Source organism: Argopecten irradians, chromosome 12 (genome assembly GCF_041381155.1).
Source record: "Argopecten irradians isolate NY chromosome 12, Ai_NY, whole genome shotgun sequence".
Taxonomy (NCBI): domain Eukaryota; kingdom Metazoa; phylum Mollusca; class Bivalvia; order Pectinida; family Pectinidae; genus Argopecten; species Argopecten irradians.
This window is the reverse complement of record NC_091145.1, coordinates 11,085,481-11,099,775: the sequence shown is the minus strand read 5'-3', so window position 1 is coordinate 11,099,775 and position 14,295 is coordinate 11,085,481. Positions and strand designations below refer to the sequence as shown.

The following is a 14,295-nucleotide window of genomic DNA, read 5'->3' as shown; positions in this document are numbered from 1 at the left end:
TAGAAGCATTTTAATTTGTCCTAAGAAAATGTGTGTAAAGAAAAAAAGTGGAATGCGACAGACAGAAATGAGAGCTTCTAGGGTCTGGGTGCACCCCATGGCCAGATGCTTTCCTTTTTTGGTTTCAATAAAAACATATCTTAACGATAATGTTACAAGATAGGCAAACGATGTTAAAAAAATTAATGCACATTGACAAAAGGCTCCCTATTAGAAAACAGGATGATAGCAATGGTTCCTGGCACCGTATGGCCATAGACAAGACCACTAGCCTTCTTTTCTTTCGTTGTCGCAATACACGAATTATGAAGATTGTGTGTAAGTTAGGGAAAATGAATTATCTAATTTGACAGATAAATGTATAAAAATAAAAGCTTATATCGTTAAAAAGTTCACATACACTTTCTTTAGTCCTATAAAAACCTTCAATAGGCCCGACCCCTAGCTGCAATATTGTAGCTCAAAAGACTTTTAGACTGAAAATGGTGTCTTCTTTAGAGCTACAATTGTTCCCTATTACTTCAAAACCTTCAAAAAAGTATGAAAAACTGTGCCCGAGTGATTTTCGGAGGCAGTGCTCCACTACGATACATAGGGACCAATTCGTACCCGGCCTAAAGGCATAGTAGGCCGGGTACGTATATTCGTTTTAGGCGGCCCCCCAGACCCCCATCCTTTTCTTTGCTTCGTGCCTCTATGAAAAGATATGCTGATTTTAGGCAGTGCAATTCTGTAACTTTATATTCAAAATCTGACATTAGACGTCAAAAATAATAAACGAACATTTTACATGGCTTCAATTATATTTTGGATAAAGTGTACATTTATTCGAGGGCTTCTGGGGGCCTGGGCGGCCCCACCCAGACCTCCGCCCTTCTTCGCTTTATGTCCATATAAATATTAAGATTTTGATGTTGCAATTCTGTAAGTAAAAAAATAAATCAAAACTTCAAATAAAAAATATGACACTTGACACGAAAAAACTATAAATAAACATCCTTAAAATGGCTTCAATTATTTTCTGGAAAATGTGTTCATGAAATCCTCAGAATGCAGGATTTTGCACTATTTATTCGAGAGCTTCTGGGGGCCTAGGCGGCCCCCCAGACCCCCTCGCCTGATTTGCTTTGTCCCACGCCCCCTCTAACCTCAAAACCTAAATCCGCCCCTGATTAGCCCATCAAGGTTCCAATAATATACAGTCTATCTGTAATATGTGTTATAATGCTCATAACAAAGTAATGTTGTTGGTCCCCAGAGGTTCGTTATAACCATGTTTTACTGTACATTGGTGAAGTTAGACGACAAAGATATTTGGACTTGCACAGAGCAATTACCTGGTATATATGACGTCATTATAACAACATTGAGAATCAGACAAGGTAAACTTTCAAGAAAGTTTTTGTGCTGTCCAAAAATTACTAGTATGTCATCTTAGGATGGCTGAGGCTGGTCAACATAGAAATACAACACAATTCAAGTGGTAAGAAAGTATATTTTATTTAAAAAAAATTTTCAGCCACAAAAAGGCAGTTATTTAACATACATGTAATCTGCAGTAACCAACACCTCTAGACCTTTTATAAAAGTCTGCGACTAAAGCTTAATAGGTATCCATACACAATTGCTGAACTGATTTTCTTATATCCATATTCACTAGATTTGTGAATAAAAACTTTCCTAGCATTCAGTGTCAATCTAATCAAACTCTAGCTGATACAATATTCAATTTCAGTATAGTACATTCTGCACTATTAGAATTGACTTTTGTACGAAGACTATGGATTAAAATTGGCTAGCTAATGTTTAGTAACTCTTTCACCCCTGAAAATTTCCAATGGACTGTTCCAGTCTTTGATCTAATGAGTCCAAATGAGTCTTCAGGGGTTGAAACTGATTCACAATTGCTACAGCCTTTTTAAAAAAAATAATTAAAAGCAAAATAATTATAAATTATTATTATTTACCTAATAAACACCAAGCTTGTTAAATATAACCTCTCTAGACATTAATGTATTCATCATCCTCAATACTCCAGGAGTTACTATCACTGTCGTTGGACTAAGTCATAGCAAAACAGAAGCCATCTCGGGAGAAAAGAACTGACCAATCACAGGCTTTCAGAAACTTCCTTTAAAGATTAAAAGAGATTTAAAGATGCTCCACCGCCGACAGAGCATAAATAACACTGATCATTTGAACAGTAATTGGCGTTTAATTGTGTATATATACATGAATACATACAATTATTCATTTTGCTTTAGGTGCATACGCAATCAGTATTTTATTCTATATAGGACATAGTGCCATGGAATTTTTTTCGGAATGCAATTAATTATTTTTAATATTTTTATCTTGACGTAAAATAAGAAGCTCCAACTTTTCAATGGTAGTAATGGTGTCAAGTAAGTAACTTTTGTGACCGAAGAAAATTACTCAAACATCTGCTGCTGTTTTTGATAGAGAAAAAATTCCATTTTTCAGCAGTGGAGCATCTAGATCTTTAACTATCTGTCTTATCTATTGTCATCCACAAACCCTTCAATGTGCTATGAAATAGTCCAATGGTGGATATAACTACAGTGATAGTAACCCCTGGAATATTGAGGGTGTATATTAATGAGCAAGTAATAAAATGGCAAATTATTTGATTAAAATGTATGTGAACTCCCACACTTTCATATCATAATCCTATTAATTTAATCCTTTTAATACTATCACACCACATGTATACTTAGTACTTTGAATGTATAGTAATGGTCAATTGATAAGGTGCCCACCATTCTGCCACTAGCCTTTCACCTCTGGGCCAGTAAAATGGAGTTTTACTTCTGGTCACAATGGCTGAGTGTCAGCCACTCTACCTCTGCTATTCATCTCAATCGTGGATTTGAAGCACATGGGGGGCAGCAACTTTGCTAGCCAAGCTAGTTATTCAATAGCAACATTTTTTTGCCACTAAAACCTAACTAAGAACCTTATATGGATATTTACTAAAAACAGAACCAAAGTTATCTGTAGTAAAGAGCTAGTGGTAGAAATTTGGACACCATCACCACTTGACCATCACTTGACCACTGTTGGTCATCTTAAACAAAACAAAATCACACTGATAAATGTATGCAACATGAATCTTATGGAAAAGGTTCGAGATTATACCCATCCACATACTATCTACAGGACATACGCATTTAAGTTCAAATGTACAAATTCATACATAGTTAAAATGGGCCATATTTGTATGTACACTTCATGTTTTACTTATAAGTCTCATATTTTTGACACAAGTAATTGTCATGACCTGTTATTTTATTCATAGTGAAATTATTTATCTATGCTCACTGTCAGAAATAGTAAAATTTTCTTTCAAATACTTTCAAACAAGTGGGCAAGGCGGCTTCTTGGATATAATTAACGTTTGTTAACATTTCTCATTAGTACTCAGGGATCTTTCTCAAATTTCATATATAGGTTCACCCTTGGTGTTGAATTTTCACGATCGCGTCAAAAGATGGCGACAGGGGCATCTTGGATTTTGATAGCTATTTCAGAAAGTACTGAAAAACACCCTGGATTCAAATTGCGACGGTCTACTAAGATGGCTAAGGTGGCCCAATTGGATTTTATAGTTAAGAATATTCAAATAATACAGGTAATAGGACCCTTTTGCATATTTGATCGGTGAACAAGTATCTATTTTTGAAGCTTTATCAAAATATGTACTGAAGGGAGCTTTCTCAAATTTCATGGTCAGCTAGTCATCTTGCATATAACAAGATGTATTTTGATAGTCTATTTTCCAAAATGTACTTTGTTAATATTTCATTATGTCAAGGACCCTAATAAAAAAACAAGATAGAAAATTGATTTTGATTGTTAAAAGTTTGTTACGGCTTATTTCTCAGAAAGTACTGGAAGGGCTCTTTCTCAAATTTTATGTGTAGGGTTCGCCCTAATTGCTGAAGCATTAATGCCTTCGGGAAATGAAAACATATGTTGGCCGCACAGCATTGTGGAAGTTTGTTACACTCTTGTAGGTTTAAAATTTTATATGTCATGATTTATGAAGCAGGGAAAGTCTTTCATACAAATTTGGTGGGCGCCAAGATCCTCTGGGATCTCTTGTCTTTATGTAATTAAACACATTAACACATATTTTAAATGGAGCTAGAATCTTCAAATTGCTTATATAAAGAAATCTAAATAATTTTTATTTTGTTGTATCAGCTTATCCCTTGGTCAGCTAGTCATCATATAAGTTGTATACAGCAAACTCTGTATTTACTATTTATGATAGACTATCAATTTGGTTCTTCAAAAAAATGTTCAATAAATCGGGCTATCTTAAAGTGAATAGTCGGGCAAAGAAAACCAGTCTAAATGCGTTCATTGGCCTTCCAAAAGTTCTCACATATTAATACGACGGTCAAGTTCTGCTTAGTTTCCCAGTTTCTGACCATTAAAGTAAAGAAAAGTTGAAAGCATTGAAAGGGAGGCTGCGTGGAAATGTAACTACGGACATAGTGAGCCGGGAGGACGTTTTAGAATTTCCATACTTTGAATTAATTTCTTCGTACGCAGACAGATTTTGACGAGAGATTTTATTTTTCCATTTCATAAGAAATTATACTGGATACATTCACACCATTTTTACCGACTTTAGCCATCCTTGCCCGACTGTTCACTTTAATTAGGAATAAAATCAAAGAGTTGCTATGGTAATGTTATATAAGGTTCAAATTCATTCAAGATAATAAAAGTAAATTTCAATTGTAAGAAAAAGCAAAGGCCAAGAGGGCCTGAAGCAATCATTCTGAATTTTTAATAATAATAAAGGTCATCCATTCCTAAAACTATTCCTCTTCACCCCTTCAATAAACATTTTAACTGTTCTAATTCAAAGATTGGAACAGTTCATTTTGAAATATAAGGGATGACTAGTACACACTGTCACACACTAACAGACATTATACATAATATACTAGGCATTTCAGTACATACATGTACATGTCATTTTCAATGCCATGAAGCACAAAAGTGATGTGATTGTATAAATATCCGACAGTTGTAGAGACGATATTGTCAAAGAAAAATGTTAAAAGTTTGACAGACACATGACATGCTGCACAGTGCAACTTGCATTTACCTTAATTACAGCTACATGAATTCATAGACTGTGGTCCAATGGTCATAAAAAATTTGGAAATTTAAAATCCCTGTTTTGACAGAACCAATCTTAATGACTTGTTTTCACATTTCTAATAACTGGTTTGACTTAGTCCATCTCTGTTTTGAGTTAGCCAAAGACTGTTTTGACAAAATAAGTTACTGTTTTGACATTTTGACAAAGTAAAATAATGTTTTTACAAAGTAAATTAAAATTTCACAAAGCATATCGTTGGTAATGATTTAGCTAATCTCTGTTTTGACTTGGCCAACCACACAATTGACTTTCTAAACTGTGACATCAATTCCTCTTCTTATTGACAGAGCAAAAGTAATTAACTAATAATATCAATATTTTCTTGACAAGAAATGTTGTTAAGTAATCAGATCTTGTTTGGTACATATCACAGTTAAAGATGCTCCACCGCCGACAGAGTATAAATGATATTAATCACTTGAACAATAATTGGTGTTTAATCGTGTATATATATGTCTAATAAACACAAAAAATTATATAAAATAATTTATTTTGCCTTTGGTGCATGCGCAATTGGTACTTAATTCCATATAGGATATAGTGGCAAGGAATTTTTTCGGGATGCAATTAATTATTTTTTGTAACTTTAACTTGATGGGAAATTAGAAGCTCAAACTTTTCAATGGTGGTAATGGTGTAAAGTAAGTAACTTTTGTAACTGAAATAAAATACTAAATCGTCTGCTCGTGTTTTTGATAGTGAAAAAATATCATTTGTCAGCGGTGGAGCATCTTTAAATATAGGCTAAAACATCGACACATTTAGTTGTGTCTTGACTGGTCTTGTAAAAAGGTTCTGAAAATAACATGTTTCCAAACTTCAAGCATGTTTTCAGTATTGGAACAATACCTGGCACTACACTATACAGTCATTATTTTAGTCTTTCAAAGGATTTCACAGACATTTGAATTTATATATAGAGGATCCTACATGAGTGGCTATGTGATATGAAATTTATCAAACCAGTTAAATAATTTGATATGCCAGGGGTCTTTATGTGAGCGACATATCAAATTATCTAAGGTGTTTGGTAAATTTCATATCACATAGTCACGAGTGGAAGATTCTATTTATAACATAACTATTATCAATATACCGACGTTCGGAAAATTTATTTGTGTCCGTTATATGGAAATTTTACTGACTTACGGACTAAATTTAGTGTCCGCTCCGCATTGAGGAGGTGTCCGTTATATACATGACATTTATATAGTGATTTTTGTTGGGGATTCCTAGCACTGTCCGTTATGGACAGGTGTCCGTTATATAGAAGTGTCCACTTTTGCAGGTTTGACTTAAGTAAAACTTTTAATTCTGTCTCTAAATCAAACAGTTGAAGTCCAGCTCGGATATGACATTTCGATCTACTGAGACAATCATGTGTCGTCATATATAGACAAGTTGTCAAAACTACATGTGACGTCTGACGATACTTACGACATGGCCGTATATATGACATGGCTGGACGGGGCCACTTATGTGATAAAACTAAATAAATATAGAAACATGTGGTGTTTCCCATGTTCCTAGGACCCCGACACCAGACCTAGACATTCTGATAGACAGAATCATGGATGTCTGGTGTAGCACAAGTATCCTTCAACCCTAACACCAAACACAGACATTCTGATTGACAGAATCTCAGATGTCTAATTAGCCCAAGTTTCCTTCGACCCTAACACCAGACCTAGACATTCTGACAGACAGAATCATGGATGTCTGGTGTAGCATAAGTTTCCTTTGACCCTAAAACCAGAATTTGACATTCTGACAATCTCAGATGTCTAACTAGCCCAAGTTTCCTTTAACCCTAACACCAGACTTAGACATTTAGACAGTCTGGTGTGCGGTGTATCCTCTGAGCCAGACTAAGACAATCTGATGGAAACTGCAGAATGCAAAGCAAGGTTTTAAACATTTAGCATACATGTATCTTAAGTAAAGCATTCAACTAGACTAAAATAATAAATAAATGAGAAATAACATATTTACAATGTGAAAGAAAAGACATACAAACTTGTGGAGAACTAATAATGACATACGCGTGTATGGACGTGAGAAATATCTCATATCTAAAACATTTTCATCATATATGGCACAATACTTCCATTTTACTCATTCACCCCTAAAATTTCATAATTGACTGGTCTATTCTTTGATTAAGAAGAGCCTACATGGTTTTCAGGGGTGAATGAGTCTTTCAACAACATATGCCTACTTCCAATAAACATTCCTCCTTCATGTGATCATGACATGGCTGTGAAGATATGACTGTATCCAACACATGTGATGACGAATTGGACCAAGTCGATATGAAATAAAAGAATATGAAGTCACAAGAACTTAAAGCAGTGATAAAAATACAACTTTGTCGTTAAATCTGCATGTCCTTCCGTGAAACAGCATTGACTCGCGCGACAATTGCACACACATTGGAATAGGTCTCTTGTTATTTCTTGGTCTTCTCTATCCCGAGTCCATGAATATATAAATTACCACACACACAAAGTAAAATTATGGTGAAAGCATTGTAAATAATCATCTTCCTAAACTTTGGCTCAAGGTCACCTTGTCTGTACCAATATATCTGTAAAGAAAATTTTCACATAGAATTCTCTACATATTATGATTCACAGGGATTGTCTATCTTTGAGTGATGAAGCATCTCTCTTTTTTACCACTGAGTCCAACTCTATTTACGCTCTTTTAAGAACAAAAGTTTTCTCAGAAGATCTTCCACCTTATAGATGGAAGCAGAAAAGCTTACAAATCAAGTGATCGGAAGTTGTATTCTAGAAGTAGAAGAGGGCAAATCAAGTTAGGCTCTGGGATATATAGCATGTGAAATGTGTAGGGGATGGAAGTTTTTTAATTCAAAACAACACCAATGATTAAACTCCGCTACATTTATTGCCATTTATAAACATTAAAAAATAGGAAAGGGGACAATTTTTTTTTTTTAAATATGAAATGTATGTATATGTTTATTGTTTATTTCAACTTGTTCAAATTGAAAGGGTTGACAACAATCTTCAGGAAACGGTTTATAGCCGTCTGGGAATTTACTGTAATGTCATAAATGATTGAATTCAATATCCAAAAATCTTTGAATAAACAGAAATTAGATAGATTTATTATAAACAGAAATTAGATAGATTTATTATAACTTTTCATCGCTATAATTGAATACATACCAGAAGCAAATGTGATGCACAGATCAAAACTATAATTATCGCAAAGAAAACATTAGTTCCATCTGGCGGCCATTTTGGAAAGATGAACGCACTGACCAATGTTACCTAGAGGAATAGAAATATACCTGGTACACATTTATCTAAGTTTATCATGCCTGAAATACAGACGATTTGATACCTTAAGGTGTGCAACCCAAAATTGCCAATCACTAAATTTAATTTGCTTTTAAAAACTTTATATCAATCTCAAAAATAAGTTTTTTCTATGGAACAGGCTTCCTCAAATTTTTTAAATAAATTTCTTAAATTCATTTCTTTTTTAAAGACTTCTATACAATGTAACTAAAACTATCACCAGAAGTCCGATTAAACTTCTACATGAAGGTGGGGGTATCTTGTTTTGATATAGATTATGCACAACAAAGTTTCATTGAAATCCCTCCAGTAGTTTAGGGGTAGTAGTCAATTGATCATTGTCTGCACAGCAGACGGACCGCCTGAATTAACAGTACTTCCCCTCAACTTTGTTGACCTACTGGTTGCCAGCAAAATTTGACTCAATGCAGAACAGTTACATGACAGTGATTTTTCCTCCTTATATAATTGGGGTCGTTACCGACTCCATTCCCAATGCCTAACCCCTATATTTTTCCCAATTACAATGAAAAATTCCAAAATCTGATTGCTGACAAGAAAAACAACCTGTCCTGATTAAAGATTGTTTAGTTGATGCGATACAGATACTTTTCGCAATTAAAAATTAGTAATTCGTGTCAATATAATATTCTGAAAAATCACTGCATGAAAGCTAATTAACAGGAACTTGGTACATATACTTACAGCCACAATGATACTGGTAAATACTGCAACTACAAGGTTCAGCATGCGATCCTGGAAGAAAAGTTGGTACATTTAAATAAGCATATCATATGATAACCAATAGAATTTGTATGCAGCTGCTGTATATATATATACATATACTGTACTCAATCCAATAAGAGCCGATGTCTATATAAGCACCCCTCCTCCTTTTCGCGCTTCATTTCAATTACCTGGGCATAAGACCAACACTATCATAACTGTATAGGTTTGCAATAATTTCATTATCAAGCACAATTTTTTTTTTTCTTTTTTAATTTTTTAAATGACCGCGGGGGCTTATTGGGTCGAATACAGTATGCTGACACTATGTCAATTTATATGCAGTTTCTTATAATTATATTACTGATATGAGCCCATCACACAAAAGATGAATAAGGATTTTTTTTACAGCTTTAAATTTATACTAGTTTAGTGGGATTGGACTGGGTCGATCACTGGTAACCGGATAGCTCAGCAGTAGAGCATTTTGCTAGTGTTTGGAAGTCTGAGGTTCGATCCCGGTCTGGTCGCTACATTTTCTCCTCTCTTGTTACAAACTTGGGGCCCAACTAAAATACCCACAGCGGTGGTATGAGGTCTTGTATGTCTTCAAGGGTGAAGACTTTGAAAATATAGGGAGAATTGTAGCAGGATTGGACTTGGTCGATCATCAGTGACCTCAGATAGCTCTGAGCCTCTGACAGCAGTTGAGCATTCGGCTAGTGTTCAGAGGTCCTGGGTTCGAATCCCGGTCTGGCTATTACATTTTCTCCTCTCCTGTTACAATAGTTAAAGGTAGTGAAGTCATTGAAAAACATAACAAATTGCATGATTGTCGAACATTTTCTATATCAGTCATGATCAGTGATACATGAAGTTTTTTTATACAAACCCTTGGCTGCGGATCACCAAACAGAGGCCGTGATGCCGGATCTTCATATGTGTTACTCATACTGGATCCGTTTGAAATGGAATGTTGCTTGCTCTTGATCACTGTCAAAATTAGATTTTATTCAATATCCAATAGTCCTACATTTCTGTCATGTTACGCTTGTAAGTCATTTTTTTCACTTCCGTCAGACGTAAATCACGTGTTTTAATAATTCCATCGAGCTCGTAACTCGAGCAATCTTAGACTGTCTGTCTGCTCTCAGCGAACCACATAAAATCTCTGCACAACTCCAAACTTATTACGGTGTCTGATAGTATCACAGCTGGCTCTGAAGTTTTGTGTAACATTAATAAGCTAATTGCTCATTGGTGTATCCCTTGTTTAAGAGCACAAACATGATCCTACAGATAAAAAAGTTTCACAGTTGAGTATATATATGTTTTCGTCCTGTTTTCATCTGGGTTGCATGTGACTTCCTGTTTGATTTCAAAACGAGGCTGTGGTTAAGATCTATAATTAGACATTATACTTTCGTTTTAGCGATGGTGAAAACTGGAAACATGCCATGGTGGCATATTTCTGCCATCGTGTTATTTTAGGTCGAGTTAAATAACGTAACTTTGCGGAGATAATTATGTCGTCCTGTCGAGTTATATCATGACTTGTTGAGAAATTTATGTCGGCAAGTCGACTTACATGTACATCACGGAAAGTCGACTCACATCTTGGAAAATTGACTTACCTTATTACGACAAGATCCACGATAGTCAGTCGCGATAGTGTAACTCGACTTTCCAATATGAATATGTGGACTTGCCGTGTTAAAACTCATCTTACCGACATAAATATCTCAACAAGTCATGTTATAACTCGACTGGTCAACATAACTATATCAAAAAGTTATGTTTATGGTGGCCTATTTCTGCCATCGAGTTGCCGACTTACGACTTAATGATGTCGACATAATTAAGGTATTATATGTCGACATCATATCGTAAGATGTCGACATAAACAGAAAAATATGTCGTCTTACCACATGTACATGCCCACATAATGATTCCAAGATAATTATGTAGAAAGTCGGTAACTCGGCGATTAATCGTGTTTATGCTCGGGTGTGACACCGACTTGTCAGTTATTGATGTCGACATCTAAACTAAAAGATGTCGACATCTGGTCTTGAAAGTGGAAATCAAAGGCCACTCTTTCATGAAGCACTGTGTATATGCAGCAAGGCACCATACAGCAGAGATCGACGTTGATTTTGTTAATTCAGGTTTTTATTTATTTGATTTCAAAATTAAAAATTGTGATCATGCACATCCCGGTCATGCAGCTGTAGCCTGCGTGTACGAAGTTGTTAGTCCGAGCTGAGGAAGTTAGAGTGCAAAAGGACTCTGCTTTTTACAACGAATTTCCATCCTCTTGTGAATTGGCCATAATTATTCATTAATTTATATAACCGTGAGTTGACAATTCGTTTATAAGCTGTGTGTGTTTTGTTGATTAGCATTCGTACCAAGTCCATGTGGTACATACCGTACTATACATGTATGTATATGCTATATTAAAAACAATGATTTTTTCATGTTTTATTTTCTTGCGAATCACGAAAAATACCAGTTACGTAATGTAAAAGCCATAAAGGTCACAGTACAGGTACACACTGGGAAACCAGCTAATATATACATAAATATTTACATCCCTCGATACACTTACAGTATATAAACAGGCACAACGAATTTTCGTTATGGTCTTAATGGCCAGAACCAACCTTTGGGCTAAAAATCCTCCCGAGACGCGGTCTTAAACTCCAAACTCGGGATACATCTGCATCTATTTTTGTAGTAAAAACACGCGTTCTTTGCACAGGGGGCCAACTCAATGAAAGTGGATGTTGTCATACATTTTTTTCATACGGTATTTGGTGGATGGACTGATGAGTACATATAACAGTCATGTGATTTTTTTTTTCGAAAAATACGAGATTTGAAAAATTATTAAAAAATCGGGATAATTACTATAAAATGTATGACAACATCCATTTTCATTGAGTTGGCCCCCTGTGGTTCTTTGTAGTCAAACGTAGTAAAACAAGTCACGTGCTCATACCTCATTCATGTCATTGACCGGAACATACAATTGTATCATGGGTAACTAGATATCACGTAATTGTGTGTTTACTTCCAAATATGGTGATAGTTTGCTTGCCATTTCTCTGTGTTATATTTATCTGTTCTGAAACCTAAAGCGGGTAATTATATATGTAAATATGAATTTAGAATTCTACGAATTTAGCCGGGAGTGGCCGATCTTCGCTGATCCTAGATAACACGGTTACACCTATTGAATTGGTCAATTCGCTTTATATCATTTAGTTACAAAACGTGTAAATTTCAGTTTTATAACTCATTTCAGTTCATTATATATAGTAAAACAGTACATATGTGCATGTCAAAATGATATGCATGCAATATCAATAACATTTTGGAGTCTAAATATTTTCAAATAAATCAATTCATCCGAAGAAATGGCAAGCAAACTATCACCATATTTGGAAGTAAACACAAAATCACGTGATCACTAGTTACCCATAATACAATTGTATATTCCGACCAATGTCATGAATGAGGTATAAGCACGTGACTTTTTTTACTACGCTTGACTACAAAGAACACGTGCTTTTACTACGAAAAATATATAAATGCAGATGTATCCCGAGTTTGGAGTTTAAGACCGCGTCTCGGGAGGATTTTTAGCCCAAAGGTTGAATCTGGCCAATAAGACCATAACAAAAATTCGTTGTGCCTTTACATAAGTGTATCGAGTGATGTAAATATTTATGTATATATATGGACAGGGAAAGCTAACAAGTAAAGCTGGTTTCCCAATGTGTATTGTGTACCTGCACTGTTACCTTTATGGCTTTTACATTACGTAACTGGTATTTTTCGTGATTCGCAAGAAAATAAAACATGAAAAGTTGTACGGTATGTACCACATGTACTTGGTACGAATGCTAATTCACAAAACACACACACATTGTTTTTAAAACGAATTTTCAACCAACGGTTATATTGATAAATAATTATGGCCAAGAGGATGGAAATTCGTTGTAAAAAGCAGAGTCCTTTTGCATTCTAACTTCCTCAGCTCGGACTAACAGCTACAATGTACGTACACGCAGGCTACAGTTGCATGGCCGGGATGGGCATGATCACATTTTTTTTTATTTTGAAATCAAATAAATAAAAACTTACCTGAATTAACAAAATTAACGTCGATCTCTGCTGTATGGTGCCTTGCTGCATATACACAGTGCTTCATGAAAGAGTGGCCTTTGATTTTCACTTTCAAGACCAGATGTCGACATCTTTTAGTTTAGATGCCGACATCAATAACTGACAAGTCGGTGTCACACCCGAGCATAAACACGATTAATCGCCGAGTTACCATAATTATCTTGGAATCATTATGTGGGCATGTACATGTGGTAAGTCGACATATTTTTTCTGTTTATGTCGACATCTTCCGATATAATGTCGACATGTATAAATGTAATTTTTCGGTAAGATTTGATTATTTACATATATCATAATACAATCAAATTACAGATGACGTTTACATTTGGATATCTTAAAGCTTGTATATTTGTAAGATTATTCATAGAATGTATGCTTATGTGGCATATTTCTGCCATCGATTTGCCGACTTACGACTTAATGATGTCGACATAATTAAGGCATTAATTCGACATCATATCGGAAGATGTCGACATAAACAGAAGAATATGTCGACTTATCACATGAACCTGCCCACATAATGATTCCAAGATAATTATGTAGAGAGTTGGTAACTCGGCGATTAATGTGTTTATGCTCGGGTGTGACACCGACTTGTCAGTTATTGATGTCGACATCTAAACTAAAAAAACTAATTTAGGTAAGTTTTTATTTATTTGATTTCAAAATTAAAAATTGTGATCCTGCAAATCCTGGCCATGCAGCTGTAGCCTGCGTGTACGTACACATTGTACATGTAGCTTTCAGTCCGAGCTGAGGAAGTTAGAGTGCGAAAGGACTCTGCTTTGTATAACTAATTTCCATCCTCTTGGCCATAATCATTTATTAATATATATAACCGTG

The 14,295-nt window shown here is 35.1% G+C and overlaps 1 protein-coding gene across 1 annotated transcript; it reads right to left on the bottom strand.

Moving 5' to 3' along the window:
- Positions 1–4,345: 4,345 nt before the first annotated feature.
- On the bottom strand, positions 4,346–10,648 carry LOC138336025 (transmembrane protein 243-like). The gene is made up of 4 exons (XM_069285288.1): positions 10,151–10,648; positions 9,238–9,288; positions 8,398–8,502; positions 4,346–7,790 (listed from the first exon to the last, which is right to left on the bottom strand). The coding sequence occupies exons 1-4, from the start codon at positions 10,208–10,210 to the stop codon at positions 7,653–7,655; spliced, it is 354 nt and encodes a 117-aa protein (XP_069141389.1). The 5' UTR covers positions 10,211–10,648; the 3' UTR covers positions 4,346–7,652.
- Between the last annotated feature and the right edge of the window lie 3,647 nt (positions 10,649–14,295).

Excerpts from the sequence above, each read along its gene's own strand:
- LOC138336025 (XM_069285288.1), bottom strand. The coding sequence starts at position 10,210 with ATGAGTAACACATATGAAGATCCGGCATCACGGCCTCTGTTTGGTGAT. Across the intron at positions 9,289-10,150 it reads TTGGTGATCCGCAGCCAAGG|GATCGCATGCTGAACCTTGT; the intron begins GTTTGTATAAAA and ends CTTTTCTTCCAG. Across the intron at positions 8,503-9,237 it reads TTACCAGTATCATTGTGGCT|GTAACATTGGTCAGTGCGTT; the intron begins GTAAGTATATGT and ends CTATTCCTCTAG.